At 55.2% G+C, this 19985-nt stretch overlaps 1 protein-coding gene across 1 annotated transcript in view; it reads left to right on the top strand.

Moving 5' to 3' along the window:
* The first annotated feature begins 1635 nt into the window (after positions 1–1635).
* The window catches only part of CNPY1 (canopy FGF signaling regulator 1), a 33682-nt gene continuing 15332 nt past the window's right edge, over positions 1636–19985 (top strand). The window contains exon 1 of the mRNA XM_010955587.2: positions 1636–1734. Coding sequence (XP_010953889.2) covers positions 1636–1734 — 99 coding nt within the window. The remainder of the gene's footprint in view (positions 1735–19985) is intronic.

Consider the following 19985-nt stretch of genomic DNA (forward strand, 5'->3'; position numbering starts at 1 on the left):
ATCAATGCAGGTTGAGCCAAGGGCCATATGTTCTGATATACCACCAGGAAACAGCATGAAAAACAGGGCGGGGTCAGCCAAGCCAGCATTCAAATTTGGGCATTTAAAGGTTATGCTGTTCTCCCAAAGGTACCCTGAAATACAGTGCTTGAGTAAGACAATGTGCCCATGCCTCATTTAACAGCAGGCGAGGAGCTGTAACGGGTTGAGACTTTGTCGAGCTCCTCCAGCATCCTTGTCCACAGTCGGGCCACAAACAGCAAGTTCAAAATCATTTTCCTGTATCAAAACTGTATCACCTCACACCAGCCAGAGTGGCCATCATTAAAAGGTCTATAAGCAATAAATGCTGGAGAGGGTGTGGAGAAAAGGGAACCCTCCTGCACTGCTCGTGGGAATGCAGTTTGGTGCAGCCACTGTGGAAAACAGTATGGAGATTCCTCAAAAGACTAAGAATAGACTTACCATATGACCCAGGAATCCCACTCCTGGGCATATATCCAGAAGGAACCCTAGTTCAAAAAGACACTTGCATCCCAATGTTCATAGCAGCACTATTTACAATAGCCAAGACATGGAAGCAACCTAAATGTCCATCGACAGATGACTGGATAAAGAAGCTGTGATTATATTTATACAATGGAATACTACTCAGCCATAAAATGACAATATCATGACATTTGCAGCAACATGGATGTCCCTGGAGAATGTCATTCTAAGTGAGGTAAACCAGAAAGTGAAAGAAAAATACCGTATGATATCACTCATATGTGGAACCATTAAAAAAGAAAGACAAGTGCTAGACGGGAGGGGAGTGGGAAGGGATAAACTGGGAGTCCGAGATTTGCAGATACTGACTGGTATATATAAAATAGATAAATAAGTCTATACTGTATAGCACAGGGAAATATATTCAATATCTTGTAGCTCATGGTGAAAAAGAATATGAAAATGAATATATATATATTCATGTATGACTGAAGCATTGTGCTGTACACCAGAAATTGACACAACATTGTAAACTCACTATAACTCAATAAAAAAAATTCAAACGTAAAAAGAAAATCACTTTCCTGTAGAGCATACGAGGCTGTTATTGGAGGCATCACTTCATTTACTTTTACTTGCTGAGAATTCTCAGTCGGGCAGCCCTACCTGGGAAGAAGGGGAAATCAGGTGTATGGTCCGTAAGTGTCAGAGGCTCCCTGAGATCCTGAATCCAGCAGAAATGGGTCTCTGGGAGCAGGGCCCAGTTTCGGACAAACCTTTCCCATTTGCAGAGGCTCCTCGGGTGTAACTAATACAGCCCAGTGGAGCTCGGGGGTCTCTGATAGGCTCGGAGTGTGGGTCTCCTTATTCTTTTTAAAAAGCATGTTTTAAACGAAAAAGTAAAGTGTATGTGTTTAAAAAAAACAAAACATAAAAGGATGTACAAAGAAAGCTAGTCTCAGGTTGGCCTTCTTGGAAAACTGCACATTTCTGCCCGTAAGGAAGCAGCCAGGGGACAAGAGCCCTTTCCAGGTCCCGGGGGACGCGGACTTGCTGACACTCCAGCTGGAGAGCGTCTCGGGGGAGCTTCGCTCCCCTCCCAGGGATAACGGGCGTTCTGTGTCTTGTTTAGCATGCAGGGCCCTGATGGACGAGGTGGAGTATGACGTCACCAAGGCTCGGCAGAAGAAGACCAAGGTGGGCTCCTTCCGAGTGAATCCTGATGGGACGCAGGAGAGGAGAAAGGTAGCGGAAAAGAAATTATGTGCCAGTGTATAATTGCGGATATGGGCAATTACCAGCCATTTATCCAAACAGCAGTTGGTCTTAATCTTCTAACCTTTCTCTTGTTCAGGGTATCAGCTCTAAATTGCTTCTGAGTCCTGGGGGACCCAAAGTAATCTTTAAGCTTGAAATTGAAGTCTCTCTCCCAGCACCTAAATTTTGTGTCTTGTCAAGTCAGAAGACATTTCTGCACTGTTGTTCATCAGGATAAAAATAGCACTTCCATGGGTGAGGCCAGCAGGGGACCCAGAGCCGCTGTGGGGGCTGCCTAGACACCTCAAAGGCTGAGCACCCTCCCCCAGGCTCCCCACCCGCTGCCTCCACGGCCTGCAGAGGTTCCTAGCTGGGGGCCAGGATGCAAGACTCCGGGACAGACGCTTGTCCGAGGGGAAGGAAGGATGTGCTTCCTCCACAGAGGCAACCCAGAGAGGCCTGGCCCGAAGCATCTGATGGCAGGGCTGGGTGTCTGAGAAGCCAGGAGAAATGGGCTGGGGCCACTGCACACACGGGCCACTGCCTCCTCCCCCAACCCAGCGCTCAGGTGGTCAGTGCTCAGAGCAGCGAGTCCATTTCAGTGTCGTTGTAAGCGAACTCTACTTGGAGAAGGTGCTCCAGGATCTCTTCCAGCTCACTCAGCGACACAGAAATTGGATTTGGATTTTTTGCTGGTTCGGCCTAGAGCCCTACCCTGTTTTAGAGCAAACGACCGAGGTGAGCTGTCTGCTTTTTCCACCTCTTTCTGGAGTCGTGTGCCCATCAAAGAGATGGGAATAGAGCAGGGCAAGCCCCCTGGGGGGTCGCACGGTGTGGAACGCGCCTCTGAGGAAGGCCTGAGTGGGATGTTTTCATCTGCCTGAGTTAGGAGACCCCCCCCAAGAAGCGCAGGACATTCCTCCCCATGTCAGCGCATCTCCCGTAATTTCACAGGCAAGTCTGCTAACCCGGGGATTTCACTGGAAGGACTGGGATACTTCAGATTTCTGCACAGCCACGCTGGCTCCATCGCAGGCCTCCTCCCTGCGGCCAGGTAGCCCTGGGTCCCTTGTGGTCACAGCACTCGCAGGGAAGGGGCAGCCCTGGCCCCTGACACCAGCCACAGAGGATTGTCCCGGTCAGGGAGGACCAGGGAAGGTGTGTGTGTCCAGGGCCAAAGCAGCTTCAAAAATAGATGGAGTGTTACTATTGGAAGAGGTTAAAATGTGGGGTACGTTGACCCATTGTTGGTGCAGCTGGGCCAGGGGAGAGGAGGAGATCTTTCTCTAAAAGGTACAAGGGCAGAATAGAGTGGTCAGGAGACCCTGGAGGGTCAGGAAGGAGCACAGGGACAGGGATGGGGACGTGGGTCCCTGAGGTAAGACGGGGGAGGCTGGCAGTCCTTTGTCGAGAACCAGCCATGACAGCCACCTGACTGCAGGTGAGCGCTGTCCCGTGGTCCTGCCAGGAGGGCCCTGCGGGGGCTTGGAAGGCGCCACGTGGGCCCTCCATCCTCCATGCTCTCCCGCTGCATCCTTGGTGGTCTTTCCCCAGGGTCCACGCCAAAGTGCCCTGAGCCCCCTGACCTGGACTCACATTTATCTGAAAACAGGCCAGCCCGCCCCCCATTGCCTTCCAGGACATTCCACCCTGAGACAGTCGAGTTGAAATCACATTTAAAGTGTTGCCACAAACACTGGGTCTGCGGAGCAGTTTGAGAGCCATCGTTCTGCTGTGTTCATTAGTTAGACCAGGGTCACCTCAAAGTCCCGGCCACTGTGAGCTGGGCCGTCCTGTACCACGCTCTGCTTGGAGCTGCCGCCCAGCGGTCGTGGGGAAAGCAGCCTCCCGGGAGCCTTCTCCCCGGCCCCGGAGCTGGACTCTCGTCACAGACACGTGGGAGGGTCCGCGGTGCCCGGAGAAGCTGGCCCTTAAGGCCCTGGGCTTTGGACCTGCATGGCTTTGGGGTGGGGGTGGAGGTTGGGTTTCCTGGCTCTGGCCACCTCGAGGCCAGTGATCCCAGTGGCTCCCGTGTTTCGCAGAGCCCAGGGGTCTTCCCCAAAACCACTGGGCGCCGAGCTTCCTCCCTCTCAGAAAGTGCTCTTCTGCTCCAGACCCCCGTGGTGGTCTCCCTCGGCCAGCGGGCTGCTTGGCCAAACCTGAAACGCAGGAGCCTCGCGGCGTGAAGCTGGGGCCCCAGCTGCGTCCTGGACGCCGGCCAGGCGCTCTCGCCGGTGGTGCTGATGTGGCGGCATCTCTGTCCTTCTGCTGTGAGCGCGCAGCGTGCGTGTGCTCAGCTTGGTGTTTGAGAAGCACAGAAAAAGCACAAAAGAAGCGCCTGGCAGGTCATGCAGAGAAGGGACAGGGCCGGCGGGGCTTCAGGTGCCAGCCGCCCCGGGGTCCCTGACAAGCTGGCCAAGGGCGACGCGTCCGTCTCCGGCCCTCCCCTGCTTTTCCTTTCCTTTTCTGTTCTTTTTCTCCAAGGATGGAGGGAGACACTGACGCTCAGGTTGTGCCCTCCGAGCTAAGGGTCCGAGGAGAGCCTCAGGTGGAGGGTGGGGGTGCCCCAAGAGTCCGCGTTCTGAGGGGCAGTGGCCTGAGTTGATCTTTCAAGTACAGTGTGGACAATTAACACATAAAGCGGCTGGTGTTGGTGTGGGCCATTCGTGTGTGTCCTGCCTGGCGCTGGGGCCACTCTGGGAAGGGCAGCGTGGAAGGAGGGATGTGTGGGCCAGCTGCTAGGGCCATGTCTTGCTTGGTGAGAAGGTTGAGGGGACCGCTGTTGCACAGAGGACGTTGCACAGAGGATGGCCGGGGAGCCCCGTGCGGTGGCTGCAGACGGCCACTGCCCAGCGCGCTCTGGGCCCCGCTGACGTGGGCTCGGAGGACAAGGCGGGGCCGCGTGTCCTCCAAGTAGCGTGCTGGCTCCGCTGCCCCGATCCCTGGCGCAGCCCGAGGGCCGGGGCCGTCCTGTTCCGTTCCATGACTCTTCCCAAGTGCATCCCAGCAACGAAGCCCAGGCCACTGGTCCAGAAGTCTGGCTGAGCCCTGCCTGGGGGCTCGGAGCCCCTGGAAGTGCTGTCCTCAGGCCACGCCCAGGCTGCAGGGGTCAGGCCCAGGCCACGCCCAGGCTGTAGGGGTCAGGTTGGGCCTGCGGGGCCCTGGCCACCTGCGGGGCCCACTTTGCTGTGGCTCAGCTGTGCCATCTCATCCCCTCCGGCTCCGAGCCGGCCTTGCTTTGAGCCCTTGTTCTGTCTTCGCTCCCGGCTCACACACTCACAAGCAGGGGTGCCTGCCCCTGGGGTGGCTCCCTGGACCACAGACTCCCAGACGTGGCCTTCCACTTGGCCACCTGCCGGGTGCTGGGAGAGGGGAACGGCAGGGGGCTGGCCCTTGGAGGGCAGGGTGGGGTGGGGGTCAGGGCTGGGCTCAGAGTTGGGGTGGGGTGGGGTGGGGTCAGGGTTGGGCTCAGAGTTGGGGGGTGGGGGTCAGGGTTGGGCTCAGAGTTGGGGGGGTGGGGGTCAGGGTTGAGGTCGAGGTTCAGGTTGTGGGGGGAAGCTGTAGCAGGTGCAGCCACGCCGTTTCCTGGGGCGCCCCTGACTTTGGGAGACCTGCCCCCTCTGACAGTTTTCTCCGATGAGCAGGAAGGGCAGGGACCGGGGGGGCTGTCCCGGGAAGGGGTTCTAACCCTCCTGGGTGGGGGAGCCTCTGAGGTGTGCACTGCCCGGCTTCTGGAATGTCCCCGGTGGAACTAGGCTCCAGCCACCCCAAGAGAAGACACCCGACTGTCTGCCCTTCCTCCAACGCTGCCCCCTCCCTCCCGGGTTTTGAGAACCTCCCCGCGAAAGCCTCAGTCAGCCTCAGTCGCTGTAAGGCCCCTGTAGGCAAACTGTCCCCTGGCATCCTTCCTCCCCCCGGAAGGACAGGGAGCCCCTCGGCTCTCCACCAGGCATGGGTGGGTAGCGGAACCCTCGGGGAGAGGACCCCCGTTTTCTCAGAGTCATGATCGAGCAGGGCCCATGTCAAGTGCTCACAGACTCAGTGGACTGCGGAACTCGGGCTCCCCGACCTGGGGGGGCAGAGGGGAGGGCCGCGTGGTGTGGGGGTGATGAGAAAAGTCCCATTTGCCCCATTGTCGCCCTCCTCACGGTGGCTGGAGGCCTGCTGCGTTACTCGTTTTGAGGGCAGCCTACAAAACGAGGTGATGGAGGTCGTGGGACTCAGTGACACACGATGCCTGAAGACCGCGAGCCCCAGGGATCTACGTGGCTTTGGTGGCTACATTCTCCCCCTGCAAGGCTCTCAGCGCCGTCTCCACTTTCCCCAGGAAGAAGTTCGGCTCAGCACGGCCTTGCTCGGCGGCGTTCCGTGAGCCCGAGCGCTCGCAGTCCTGCCTGCTGCGGGTCCTCTCCGCAGCGGGCGATGGGAGGGGCTCTGCAGAGGCCGCCGGGTGCTGGTGACAGGTGGCAGGTGAGGGGCCACTCCCTCCGCTGACACTTCCCCCGCGCTGTTACACAGCCACGTCTGTGCGGCGAAAGGCAGCCCCATTTCAGCACCGAGGTTGCTGCTTTATTTTTACCAAACTGGGTTAACGGCAGTTTTGATAAATCGCAGTAACACAGCACAGCAGCGCGATTTGGAGGCGGTTATTTTATGTTTGCTTTTTAAGCAAGTATTCATCCTCCTCTTCTACAAGTTACGAAAGCCAGACCTCCACGAATGAGGGTACGAGTGAATTTCTGTCCTTGTGACGGAGACCCAGCGTCTAGAAGCAGGGTCCGGGGCTCACTTGTACATGTGGGAGCTCCGAACTCTGCTCGCTGGCTGTGGGGTCAGCACACCCCTGGCAGGCACGCAGGGCACACTTGTTAAGTGGATGAGCAGTAAGCAAAAACGAAGAGCCCAAAGGATTCTTTGCCTCGACTGAGTGTGAGACACGCCAAGTTCCCGGCACACCTTCAAGTTCCCGTGGAGAAAGTACCGTCAGCCAGTAACTATGAGGATGAGACCTCTGTCTGGTTTAGACCAGGCTCTGATGCTTTTTTGTTAAGTGCTTTTAACAATTTTGGGGGGTAAATAGGGCCACTTTAATTACCTTCATGTCAGAAGCACAGAAGATGAGACTTAGAGAATGTCAGTGACAGTTTTGACAAATTAGTATTCCTGTAATTTGAGATAAGTCAATTTATCGATAGAGCCACCACATCCTGTTACGTAACGCACATCGGGCGACTGTGGCCTCCTGGAACCATGCAGTACACAACCTGCACAACTGTACATAGGACCCTGTTTGCTAACAAGATGAGAGGGGTGGGCTGTTGTGCTAGGCCAGCTAGGAGGCAGAGGGGAATTCAGTGATTTTCAGACTGCAAGCTGCTGCCCACTAGGGGGCCGTAAATCAGTAGAGTGGGGTGAAACCAGCTTGGAAAAATATACGTAAAAATCAGAGTACATCTTATAGAAAAGGGAACTATTGTCCTGTGACACTTTGTGTAATGAGTTGCAACATGAAAAGTGGGTCATGTCCAAAAAATTGAAAGCCACCGTAGCAGGTGGCTGTTCTCAGCATGAAACAGTGGCCTAAAGATATTGCATTTGGGAAGATCATTAGTACCCAAGCAACGCCACGAGAATTCCTGGCTCCCTATGTGGAACAACCAGAATGTCTCCTCTGGGGCCAGACGTATGGCAGGAACAGCGTCGGGTTTGGTGGTCTGTACCTTCTATAGGCCGAGGTACCAGGGCACCATGGGCACCATGGGCACCACTGATGTCTTCCTGGCCAATGGTGGCCCCAGCAGCCTGGCTCCTGGCTCGTGGCTGCGGCAGCTCAGGAGCTGTGTCCTGGAATGAGCCGTGGCCACCCTGAGTCAGCACACCAGGTGCACATTCAGCCCGTGCCGAGTGTGGTGTAGACTAGAGAAGGAGTTCTGACCCTGACGGAGGTAGCGTTCTGACCCAGAGACCACGGAAGAATCCACTGTGAACACCGCATGCAGTAGCAATGAGAAATATATTTGGTCTTTGTCCCCAGTTCCTGGGACAGAGCTTTGAAATCCTTGTAATGGCCCCGGTTAGGGGCTGAGGGGAGCATCTTTCAATCAGACCTGAGTTTATGCTGATAAGGTGGCTCTGGCCTTGACAGGCCCACCCCGACCTTAGGGAGGGGAGAGGGCTAGACTGCGTCAGTCACCAATGGCCACGGGTTTAACCAGCCATGTCTAGATAATAGAATCTCCATAGCAACCCCCAGATGAAGGGGTCCAGGGAGCTTCCGGGCTCGGGAACAGTGTGGGTGCTGGGAGGGTGCTGCGCCCACAGAGGGCCCACAACTGTGAGCATCCCCTCACCTAGCTGTTCCTGAGGTGTATCCTTTACAATAAACAGGTTGTGGGGAAGAAACTGCTTCCCTGAGTTCTGTGAGTTGTTCCAGCAAATTATCACACCTGAAGGGTGTGGGAAGAGGGGTCATGGGAGCCCTGAGCTCTAGCCATCAGTCAGAAGCGCAGGTGATAACCTGGACCTGCGACTGGCATCGCAATGGGGGCAGTCCCCGTCCCCTGTGGGGTCTGCAGGAACCCCGGGGAGTCAGTATCAGAACTGGATTGACTCCTAGGACCCCCCACTGGTGTCCAGGGAGAACCGGGGAACCGCCTGTTGGTGTGGAAAGAACCCCCCCTTGGCGCTGGCAGTGTCGGGGCGGCACCCGCTCAGACCACGTGTCAGGCCAGCCAGTCCGCGGTGCTCGTTGCCCTTCCCGGCGGGGCCAGCAGGGGGCCCTTTCCCCCAGGGCTTCCCGTCCAGGCCAGCGCCTCAGCAAGGGGTAACCCGCCCTCCCCGCCAGGCCACGGGGGTTAAGCATTCAGGCTGTCCCCAGGGGACGTGGGGCGGGGGGGGGGCGACGTGAAATTAAAAGGGAGAGGGATTACTTTTAATCCTCTCGGTGGGTGTTGAAACAGTGAGGGGAGAACCCAGCTGCTGAAAGTTTGTCCTGTGAGACTGAGGCGCCAAGGACAGGCTTTGCCACCAGGAGCAGGCACCTACGCACCACACGTTTTTCTCTCCTAAATAAGAAAGTCACTTTAATCCCAGAGACTGCTTCTCCAGTTAAAGGCGCTCAGATGTTCACGATGCTTGACATTGTGGGTGAGCGGAATCCAGGCTTGATGTCAACTTCTGCCGCTCCAGGGGTTTCAAACCGGACAAGGGGAATTGTGGAAAGCGGGTGTCCCGTGTGTCCTAAAGGACGTCCTGACGTGGTGAGGTCCGCTGGGCCTTCTCTGGGGTCTCATCCAAGGGGCACCTCTCCCCCACCGTTACCTGGGTGCTCTGCAGCCCCAACACCCTCTTACTTGGGCATGGACTTGAAAATGAAAGGAACAAGTATTAACTTTGCTTAGAGAATTTTTTTGGAAATGGCGCAAACTTCCCTGTTTTCCCCTTCTCTCTCTGATGGGCATGTCCCATGTTGAACACAGAGCAGTTCCATTTGCTTGCCAACCGAAAACACGTCAGGTTCTGAACTGCCCAGTCCTGGCCTGTCCCTCTCTCAGGCTGTGGGTGGGCCGGGAGCTGAGGAAGAGAGTCACAGGCACCTGCTGTCCGGGCTTTAGCGCCTTTGGGGCAGACAGTTTTGGAAACCCAGTTTTGCAGTTGCCTGCACGCGGTTATGCCCGTTCCCAAGGCACCGCGGTGTGTTGTCTCTGTGCGGTTTAGTCTTAGCTCCTCCAACAGGGCAGAAGGTCCCTGGAGAAGACCTGCTGTCTGAGCCGTACGTAAGTAGGCTTGGATGGGTACCCACTGGAGACATTTTTGGTTTTGTTGAGTGATAAGGGAGACACTGGTGTAGTTAACTGAGGAGGAGATGGTTGGTGACATAAAATAAAGCAATGACACGGAGGTGTCCTGGTCCCCAAATGGTCTGAGAGCCATTTGGAAAGACAATGACCCAGAGGAAGAAGCAGCCCCAGGCCGTCCGTGGAGAAGCCGGCAGAGCGGATGGAACTTTCTTTGTTACATACAGATCAGCTACTAAAGAAAAGCAAGCGGAACTTCCAGAACCAATCTCTTTTCTCCTCCCTAAATTTCAGTATCACTTTTGGTGATGGAATGTCCTACCAGACGTTGATCTGAGTAAACTCCTGTTTATTATTTTGAACAGGTGTTGACACACGTTCTGTTCTACTTGCCAGAGCGGTCACCTGAGATCCAAGCTGCCTTGGTCCTCACACTTGAGCACATGACACGTGAGGGAGTCGGGTGGTTCACGGGGAACGGGGGCGGGCCCCCGCAGGTCTGCCTGCTGCTCCCAGACACCCCTGGCTGACAGCGTTCAGAGGCTCAAGGCTCAGCTCTCCAAGGAACTAATAAGGTCAGCCCCCTTTCCCTGCTGACGAGGCATCTCCCTGGAGCTCCGTCCCTCTAGCCGTCACCCTCTCGGCCCCGCGCTTTCCCTGGGAGTTCCTGTTGCTGCCTGCCCGCCGGACGGTGAGGCTCTGAAAGCAGCTGGAGTTCCCAAAGCCTCGGCGGAGGAGCTCTGAAGAAACAGACAAATCAGGAGGGATCCCGTCTCGGAATGCAGGGCCTGGATCCCAGCCCCTGGGGGAGAGGACGAGACAGGCGGGATTCAGCAGCCTGGGAAGAATCAGGAGCAGCCAGCGAAGGTGGACGGCGCTCCCGGACCCGGCTGTGCGTGCGGCCAGTCCTCAGTCCGGGATCTGACGGCCTCTTGTGCCGTCCGGACACTGTTAAATGTTATCTGAACCTCCCAGACCCCAGTGTCATGACTAGTCTAATCACCCACGTGCCAAGTTCACACAGCTCGGACGGGAGGAAATTCTTTACTTTACCTTAATATTAAGCAACAGAGGCTAGGGCCGAATGTGGACAACACTCCTTGAATTTCGATTTAAAAAAATAAACATTCAACGTGGAAGGCAGAGAAGATTGATTGTCAAGAATTTTGGCACAGCGTGACCCAACGTTTTTCTTTTAAAGAGTCCACCTACAACAAGAAGCCGGCTCACGGAGTGTCAGCGGTCACCCACTTGGCAGCATCGCTCGCTCTCCACGCAGGCCGGCCGGTAGGACGGCGGTGCGCCCGCGGGGCGAGGCCGGGGGCTGGGCGGGGCTTGTCGGCGAGGATGCCGCGACGTGCTGCCCAGAGGCGGCGGCCTGGACACGGCCACGAGCAAGACCAGGCAGCCAGGCCGGCGGGCAGGGCCTTTTCCCGTCAGAACTACTGGGCAGAGATTTCTACCAGGGAGCCTGGCTCCGTGCTTCTCCGCGGGGGGAGAGGGGAGAAGACCTTAGACGATGTCTAGAGACAGTTCTGGTTTTCCCAACACGGGGAAGGGGTGTTCCTGGCGTCCGTGGGTGGAGCCCAGGGACACTGTAAGCGCAGGACAGCCCCCACCACAATGGGCTATCTCGTCTTAAATGTCAGGAGCCCTACCGTTGAGAAGCCCTGTTCTGTGGAGGTCAGGAATTTTTTTCACTCAGATCGGGAATTCCGGTGATGGAGAAGTGGTGGCTGTAAGTCTCCAAGGAACGGCCCCCCTGGAGCTGTGCCGCCGTCTCACGGCTGAAAACCTTGGTGGACGGTGTTGGACCTCGCCCGCGCTCAGATCCAGGGGGGCGAGAGTGGCCCAGCAGCAGGATGTAAAGGAGTTAGGGTGCATGAAAAAGCCACACCCACAGCTGGCGAGGCCGTGCACTGGGTTGCGCAGCACCACGCGCCCCGATTTCACGTCCACCCAGAGCCTCAGAATTGGATCTCCTTGGAAATGAGATCTTCGTACATAGTCTTAGTTAAGATGAGGTTAAGATGGGCCCCGATCCCGTGACTGCAGTCCTTCCAAGAAGGTCAGCGGACACAGAGAGACACACAGAGGGGAGATGGAGGCAGAACCAGGAGCAAAGCAGCAACGAGCCAAGGACAGCGCGGTCTGGAGGGAGAGCTCTCCCAGAGCCTCCCGGAGAGCGTGGTCCAGCGACCGGCCGCAGGCTCCCGTCTCCCTGGGCCCTCCTCCCAGCATGCTCTCCGCCCGGTGGGCCCCTGGGCTCCGAAGCCCGGTGTTCTCTGCTCGGGCAGCTGTCTCCGTGATGGGTGCAGAACCTCTGTGTGTAACCAGCTCTCTAACAACGGAGACACACTTTCAGAGACAGAGATGGCGATGCTCTGGGAACGTGGTGCCCTGTGGAAGGGCCTGGAGACCACTTCATCTTCAGGCTTGACTCTGGATGAAGCCCTCCCGCAACTAAAGTCACCTGCTGGGGGCGTGGGGCGCCCTGATCCACGGCTTTCAAGTGCTGGGCTGGAGCATGCCTTCTCCCCACTCCATGTGACCTCCACGGTGGGGACAGCCCCCGGGCCCCCCGCAGAGCTCAGCATGGGACAGAAGGAAAAGTGACTTGGGACTGAAGAGGCCCCTCAGGGGCCCTCCTCTTGAGAAAATGAACTGAGAGGAGGGACGGGAGGGCTGGGGTGGGCCAAGCCCTGACTGAGAGATTTCAAAATTTGTCTCGAGAGGCCTCATTCCCCTGCCCCTTGTTTAAGTCACGTGAAAAAGTAGTTAGGCTCTCGGGCTCCTCTCACGGCTGTGTCCTGAGCCATCTGGGAACACCAGCGGAAAGGAGGCCTCTCCGGCCACCTGGCTCGTCGGAGGCTGGTCCGTCTGGAGAGCTCCACGTGCAAATGTAGCCCTCAGAGTCGCGTCTAACGCTTCAGGGGGCTGCCGGGTGCCACCAGCAGGGTCGGCTGCTCCGCCAGGCAGCTCTGCGGCTGACCCGCGTCCCAGGGAGAGAGCCAAGCTCCTGACAGAGGGCTCAGGCGATGCCACCCAGAGGCTGGGTCGCCGGGGGCCCCTAGGGACCCCTAAACGATCAGGGAAGGAGCCGGGAGCCCCGACGGGCTTTGAGCAGTTTCCAGGTGGTACGTACACAAACCCGACTGGAAGACACTCATGTCTGATGACTCTTCTTTGGGCTTCCAATTTTTTTCATTAAAAATCTTAAATTACGGAAGTAACATGGTAATTTTAACTTGAGATACACAGGAAAAAACTTGTAATTCCCCTGCCCCCCCGGCCCCGCTGGCTTTCCTCCCCGTCTGAGGACCCAGGATAAGACCACACCGTCCTCAGCGCCCCCACACTCACCCAGACTCGCACGACGTACACGTCGGATGGTTTTTAGTTTTCGTCTTTTTGCCATTTGAAAATCATAATAAATTGTGCTATATATGTTCCTCCAAGGAGTGTGGGAATGTTAAATAAATTTAAACACTAATTTTAAATGCTTTCCTCAGGCTGTAGACTGAATTGTTGCCCCCTTCCCTCCCGCGCGCACCAACTCACTTGTTGAAGCCCGGCTGCCCTGTGTGGCCGTGATGGAGACGGGGACCTCTTTGAAGAGGTGCTTCAGGTTAATGAGGTCATAGGGTGGGGCCTCCCCCGATGGGACTGGTGTCCTTTGAAGAAAAGAAAGAGAACCGAAGTGTGGTCTTTCTCCGCCACGTGAGGTCACAGAGAGGAGGTGGCTGTCTGCAACCCGGGAGGAGGGGCCTCCCCAGGAACCGAATCAGCGCCTCCTTGATCTCGGACGCCCAGCCTCCAGAACTGTGAGAAGTAAACCTCTATTGTTTAATCCACCCAATTTGTGGCGTTTTGTTGTGATTGCCTGAGCCAAGACACTCACTTAACAGAAATACGTCAGGTCACTGGACAGAGACCCAGCCCTAGTCCACGAGGCCACCGTCCTACGTGGACGCTGGGCTGTTCCCAGTTTGTGGTCACATTGCGACCAGCCTCCTTGACGACATGCGCCCGAGGACAGACTCTCCAGAGGGCAGGGGTCAAAGACTATGCACTTCTTTTTTTTTCATTGTATATAATTTACTTGCTAATGCACTTTTAACAACCAAAAAATGAACTTTTATAGAAAACACATTTTCATCTTGAATTTTTGTATAGTAACAGCATTACCTATAAACTGTACATTATAGCATTTTATACGTAAGCTCTATATTACGGCATTTCAGCAATAATCAAGTTTGGACTAAATATTCTTGTAACTGAGCTTCACTGTAATCAAATAGTGCTCCATAAAAATTTTTTTGGTAAATTTTGGGACTCAAAGAGTGTGTACTTCTGCCCTTGAGCCAAAGTCGCCAGATTACTTTCCCCAAAGGTTGTCACGTTTCACGTTCCTGCTGGTGATGCATGGTGCTTTCTGGCCTTTTTGTCGGCATCGGATAATATCTCTGTTTCATTTCTGGTCGTCTGATACGGAGCCGGCATTTCGTCCTCATCTTCGCTTCCCTTCACGGCTGCCTAGGGAGGTGACGCGTGTTTTCACAAGCACGTGGCTCGCTTAGAGTTCCTGGGCATCGAGATGCTTATACTTTTTGTTGGGTTGTTTGTCTTTTTTTTCCCCCCTTTCCTTCTTTTTTCTTTCTCTTTTTTCTCTTTCCTTTTTAATCGAATTACAGTTGACTTACAATGTTTCAGGTGTACAGCAAAGAGATTCAGTTATACATACGTACTCTTTTTCAGATTCCTTTCCATTATAGGTTATTACAGAGCTATAGAATACAGTTCCCTGGGCTGTACAGTAGGACCTTGTTGTTTATCTATTTTGTATATAGTAGTTAGTATCTGTTAATCCCAAACTCCTAACTTATCCCTTCCATCCCTTTCCCCATTGGTAACCACAGTTTGTTTTCTATGTCTGTGAGTCTATTTCCAGTTTATAAATAGTTCATTTGTATCATTTTTTTAGATTCCACATACAAGTCGTATCATATGATATTTGTCTTTTTTCTCTATCTTAGTATGAGAATCTCTAGTTCCACCCATGTTGCTGCAAATGGCATTATTTCATTCTTTTTATGGCTGAGTAATATTCCACTGTGTGTGTGTGTATGTATATATAGAAATACAGTCATCTGTAGATAGACATTTAGGTTGCTTCCATGTCCTGGCTATTGTAAATAGTGCTGCTATGAACATTGGGGTGCATGTATCTTTTCAAATTAGAGCTTTCTCTGGAGTAGTAGCCCAGGAGTAGGATTACTGTATCATAGGGTTAGTCTATTTTCAGTTTTCTGAGGAATCTCCATACTGTTTTCCATGGTGTCTGCACCAAACTGCATTCCCACCAGCAATGTAGAAGGGTTCCCTTTTCTCTGCAGCCTCTCCAGCATTTATCATTTGTGGACTTTTTGATGATGGCCATTCTGACTGGTGTGAGGTGATACCTCATTGCAGTTTTGATTTGCGTTTCCCTGATAATTAGTGATGTTGAGCATCTTTCCATGTACCTGTTGGTCATCCATGTGTCTTCATTGGAGAAATGTCTATTGAGGTCTTCTGCCCATCTTCTGTTGGGTTGTCTGTCTTTTGCGTTATGATTTCCCAAGTCATCATGCAGGGACGGGAGCACTTGTCTGCCTGGCAAGCTGCCCACGCGTGTTCCTGGTTAGGATTTGTCTGCAGCTTTGCAACCTTTGCCGCACAGACAGCCTCTTCCCATGATGGCTCTGGGAGTCTCATCTTGTTTAAGAATGCCTCTTCCCTTTGTCATACTAATAGTTTTTTAAAATTTTCTTCCAGTAGTTTGTGCTTTTGTGTTTAAACATTGAATCTGTATGGAACAAGGTTTTTGGATATGGTGTGAGGTACAGGCCTGGATTTCTTCTCTCCCAGCTGAAAGCAAGTCACACGCGCTAGCGCCATTCATTAAACAAACCATACTCCCCTCCCCATCAAATTAGAATGACACCTGTCAGGTTTTCACAGGGATAAATTTGTCAGAAACTGAAATACAGACATTCCCTTGCATGGTCTGAACATCCAAAATATTTTTGTAGCTTTGTTAGAGCATTTGTGAGATCCTACCTTTTATTCTAGTCATCTCTGAATGACTGCATCTCTCTCCCGAAGCCCACCTCTTACCTTGTGCCCCCAGTCCCTACACCACATAGCACAATGTTGTGCTCGTAGGGTGTTCTCAACATCTGTGAAATGAAGAGTAAACGTTCGCTCGATAGATGTGTCACTTCTCTCTTGGATCTGTGAGGCTTTTGGGGACTATTTCCCCTATTTTGTGAAGACCCTGGGAAAATGATGCAATGTCAAGAAAAAAGAGGACTTGTCACCTGTTAACCTCGGTCCGGCTCGCCTGGAGCGGCCTCGCGCACCGCCGGCGCCCGCGCCTCCTCCCGGCCCCCTCCCGGCCTCTGCTGGGGCTGCTGGGCACTGTGCACAACACGGGTGGGGGCAGTGTGTCCTGACTGACCAGATGTTCTGGCCGCACGAGAGAACAGCGACGTTAGCACTAGGGGCGTACCGGAAGATGACATGCTATGCTATCCTCGGGGAGAGGAGTAAAACAGATGATTCAATACCCCTGAACAGATAAAAATAATAATTATCAGAGGGTATGAAGTGATGGGAGAGAATGAAAGATTACAGTAGCTTAGCACGGAATTAAGGTTAATTAACCAAATGCTGGCCACGCATGCGTTTCCATTGATCAATACACACAAAAGGCCTGATGGAAGAAGCCGGGAGCTCACGGGACCAGCTAGCGCCTGCTCCCGCTCCCGCGGGCCCTGAAGAGGATGCAGACGCCCGCTTCTGCCACTCACGTCCTGCAGGGAAATGAGCCTGCTCCCCGGGTGGGAGCCGGCCTCCCCAGCGCCTCCGCTCGCAGCTGCACCTCCTGCCCCGAGGGGTCTGGGCCACTGGACTCACTCCTCAGTCCTTCGTTTCTAAACCAGATTCGCTCGGCCATACAAAGAACCACCAACCAGGCACTTCAAGCGGAGTGATTCCCTCATGTTCAGGAGGCCAGCGGTCCAAAACCAAGGTGTTGTTGGCGGTTGGTTCTTCCTTGGGGCCTCAGAGAAGTGGATCCCTGTCTCTCCCAGCTCCTGTGGGGGCTGGCGGTCCCCGGCGTCTCTAGCTGGGAGATGCTCCCCCCACCCTGACCTCTGCCTCCGTCAGCACGTGGTCTCCCCCGCTCTGGGTGTCTGTGTGTCTCTTCCAAGCCCTGCAAGGACGCGGGTCATGTTGAGTAGGACCCAGCCTAACTGAATAGGACCTCGTCTTAACTGCTCACACCTGCGAAGTCCCTGATGCCAAATCCGGCTGCGTTTGCTGGTACTGGGGTTATCAACACAACACCCCGCCGGCCTGGCCACCCTGGGGCCTCCCGGCTGTCTTCCTGAGTCCCTGAGGCTGAGTGGGCTTGTCTTCCCAGCTTGCCCCCCTGCTGGGCGTCAGGCGATGGGGGTGCTGGACGGTGGGGGGGGGTGGGGGTGGGGTGGGCTCTGCAGCCTCTTCAAGGCCGCAGGTTGGGAGGGCCAAGGGCCGGCCTGGCGGGGCTGGTGCTTCCTGCCACACGTCGCAGGGTGGCTGGCAGTGCCCTCTCCGTCCAGATCAATAGTAAAGGTGTTAGGGAAACGAACCCCAGCACCGACCTCCGTGGCCCTCGAGAAATGAGGCTCACCTCCGGCCCCCACCTGGGTTTGCAGCTGGACACCCCACGGCTCTGAGCTTCGCTTTTTTTCCCAGTACATGAGACCGTTCTCACCCAGGCTGGCACAGACTGTTCGGCAAGAGTCATCTCACAAGCCTGGTATTAGACAGAGCACGAAGTCTAAGTATATAATGCACTTTGTGATTCTGTTGCACTCCAAACAAGCTGTCAGGACCGCCTGGCATGACTTATCCTTAATAAATCCCCAGCCTGTTCATTGCTCCTTATTCCGCCGAACAAGAATTGTTTGAATCCACAAACCAGGGAGGAGCGGAGGGATAAAGAGGATGCATTTAGAGGATTGTCGCTGTTTCCCTGGGACAAAAGGAGCCAGGACTGGCCGTGGGCGCCCCGCAGTCCTCGGGAGGGAGCTGGCGTTCACGTGCTGCAGCTTGGAGTCTGGTGGTTTTGAACGATTCTGCCCTTGGAAACTTTGAAGGGAAAGCAACTCACTGATTGTCTTTGAGAAGGTGAGACTAGGTGAGAGGTTGCGCTCTGTGACACTAATTGTTCTAGACACGGTGGCTTGGGGGTGACTCCTTGGTGCTAGAGGAGGCCAGTGGGCTGCCCAGGGCCACGCACGGCAGGTAGACACGCAGGCACCCAGGCAACGCCACGAGGGCAGGGCCGGGGTCACTCCCTCTGACCCCTACACTCAGGGAAGGGCTTCAGCATCAAGTGGACGTGATTATCTCTGGCTTCACGTGGATACTAGTTCTGTGACCTTGGGCAAGAGAGCTACTTGTGGGGCCTGCATCTGGCAAAGTGGCATGGAGCCCCCAACCTCGATGGGTGGACAAGACAGGGACGGGAGCCCCGGGGGCCTCCTGGGTGGAGAGCAGGGGATTTTCCTGTAAGAGGCAGCAGGCTGGGAGCACAGGCAGCTGCTGCGTGTCCACCGTGGAGCCAGCCGCGTGGTTCCGGTGGGGAGATGCGGGCCTGGGGCAAATGTCCCATCCTGGGCCCCATAAATCACTGTGTGAATTTCTCAAGGCCTCGGTTTCCTGGCCTGCAACACGAGATAACAGTCCCCACCCCAGCAGGGTGTGGGAGGCTGGACAAGTCACGTGTGTGACGTTCCACCGTCAACAATAAATGCGATTCACTGCGTGCAGGCCGGTGGTAAAGACAGGGCCTGGGCAGAGGCAGCTCTACCTCCTGGGGACGATGCAGCTGTCTGTGCGTTCATGTGTGTGTGCACGTGTGCGTGCCAAACACATCTAGCACTCCTATCACGGCCTCCAGGAGAGAAGTGCTGTTGGCATCCAGAGAAGGGGAGATGCATGCTGGGGGGGCGGGGGGTGGGGGGGAGATGCATGCTGGGGGGGGCGGGGGGTGGGGGGGGAGACACAGAGCCTGGACCACTTCACGTGGGCAGGCGGGGCCCAGGTGGCATCTGAGGATGGAAGCGCAGTCAGGAGACCACCTGGGCGATGATGGGGGGGCTGCTCGCCAGAGTGGGGCTGGGCAAGGGTCTTCTGGAAAGAGACAGACAACTGGTATTGTAGACACTGAAATTTGAATTTCACGTTGTTTTCATGCATCACAAAATACTCTTCTTCTTTGGATTTTTCCAGCCACTTGTAAATGTAAAAACCAGCGTTGGCTCCTGTACACAAAACAGGTGATGGCCTGGGGGGCCCCCAAGGTCAACCTGCCCCCTGTGTGATTTCAGGTGGGGGCCCAGACCACAGGTCCTGAGAGGGCAGGGACCACCTTAATTTTGTTTGCTGCTGTCTCCTCACAGCTAACTCAGTAGCTGGCACACGCGTGCGCTTGGGAAACTGCAGGCACGTGACTGTTCCCACCGCAGGGCGGTGACCTGTGCTGGGCTCGCTGGGCGTGGCTCTCTCCGTGCACCGTCCTCCTGTGCGGGACGGGACCTCGCCCTTGAAACAGTCCATTTGCTCTCACTTACATCCGTCCCCCAGCCCTGTGCTCAGTGCCCGGGGTTCAGCGGATGCTCATGGCCTCTGCGATCACAGAGCCCAGCAGCCACGTCCCTGAAAGCTTCCCTCCATCCTCAGCCCAGGCTCCTGGAAGACCCTGGAAGAGTGGCGGGCCGGGATTCCTTCCCTTCAGGAGCTTTAGGTGGAGTATTTCTCACCCCTGACTTAGAAGTGTAACCCTCCCCCAAGATCTGGGTGTTATCCAGCAGAAAGACAATGTTTCTCCAACTGTACAGAGAATCAGGAACGAAGAGATTTAATGTTACCTCTTGGGATGGTTAATTTTTAAATAGTGAAAAAGTAACTTGGCTCAAATGGAACAAATGCTCTCACGTCTGTCTCCTTTTAAGGGACACTGGCGGGGGGCACAGGGGCAGCACGTGCTGTGAAGGACAAAGGAGAGGCCAGCGGTCGCTGCCCAGTGGCGCTGAGGACCGCCTCCAGGCTGTGATGCTGTGATGGGGCTTCCTGCCGACGTGATAAATCTGAACTGTTGTTCCCCCACGGTCCACCTTCAACTTGGCGCGGTTCATGTGTTGAACGTGGGCCATCCCCTAAACGTCCGAAGTGAGGGAGCCGCGAGGCACAGATTCTCACGGGTCTTTGCGCCCCAGCCTGGGCTGCTTGTGAGGCCGGTGCCCCCAGAAAGGCCTGTGATGGGGCAGGGCGTCCGGGGGGCGCACGAGGCGGCCTCAGTCCCAGTCCCCCGTGGACGAAGGCGGGACAGGACAGAGCCTGCGGTCGGGA

The sequence above is a fragment of the Camelus bactrianus genome, chromosome 7 (assembly GCF_048773025.1).
Source record: "Camelus bactrianus isolate YW-2024 breed Bactrian camel chromosome 7, ASM4877302v1, whole genome shotgun sequence".
NCBI lineage: Eukaryota > Metazoa > Chordata > Mammalia > Artiodactyla > Camelidae > Camelus > Camelus bactrianus.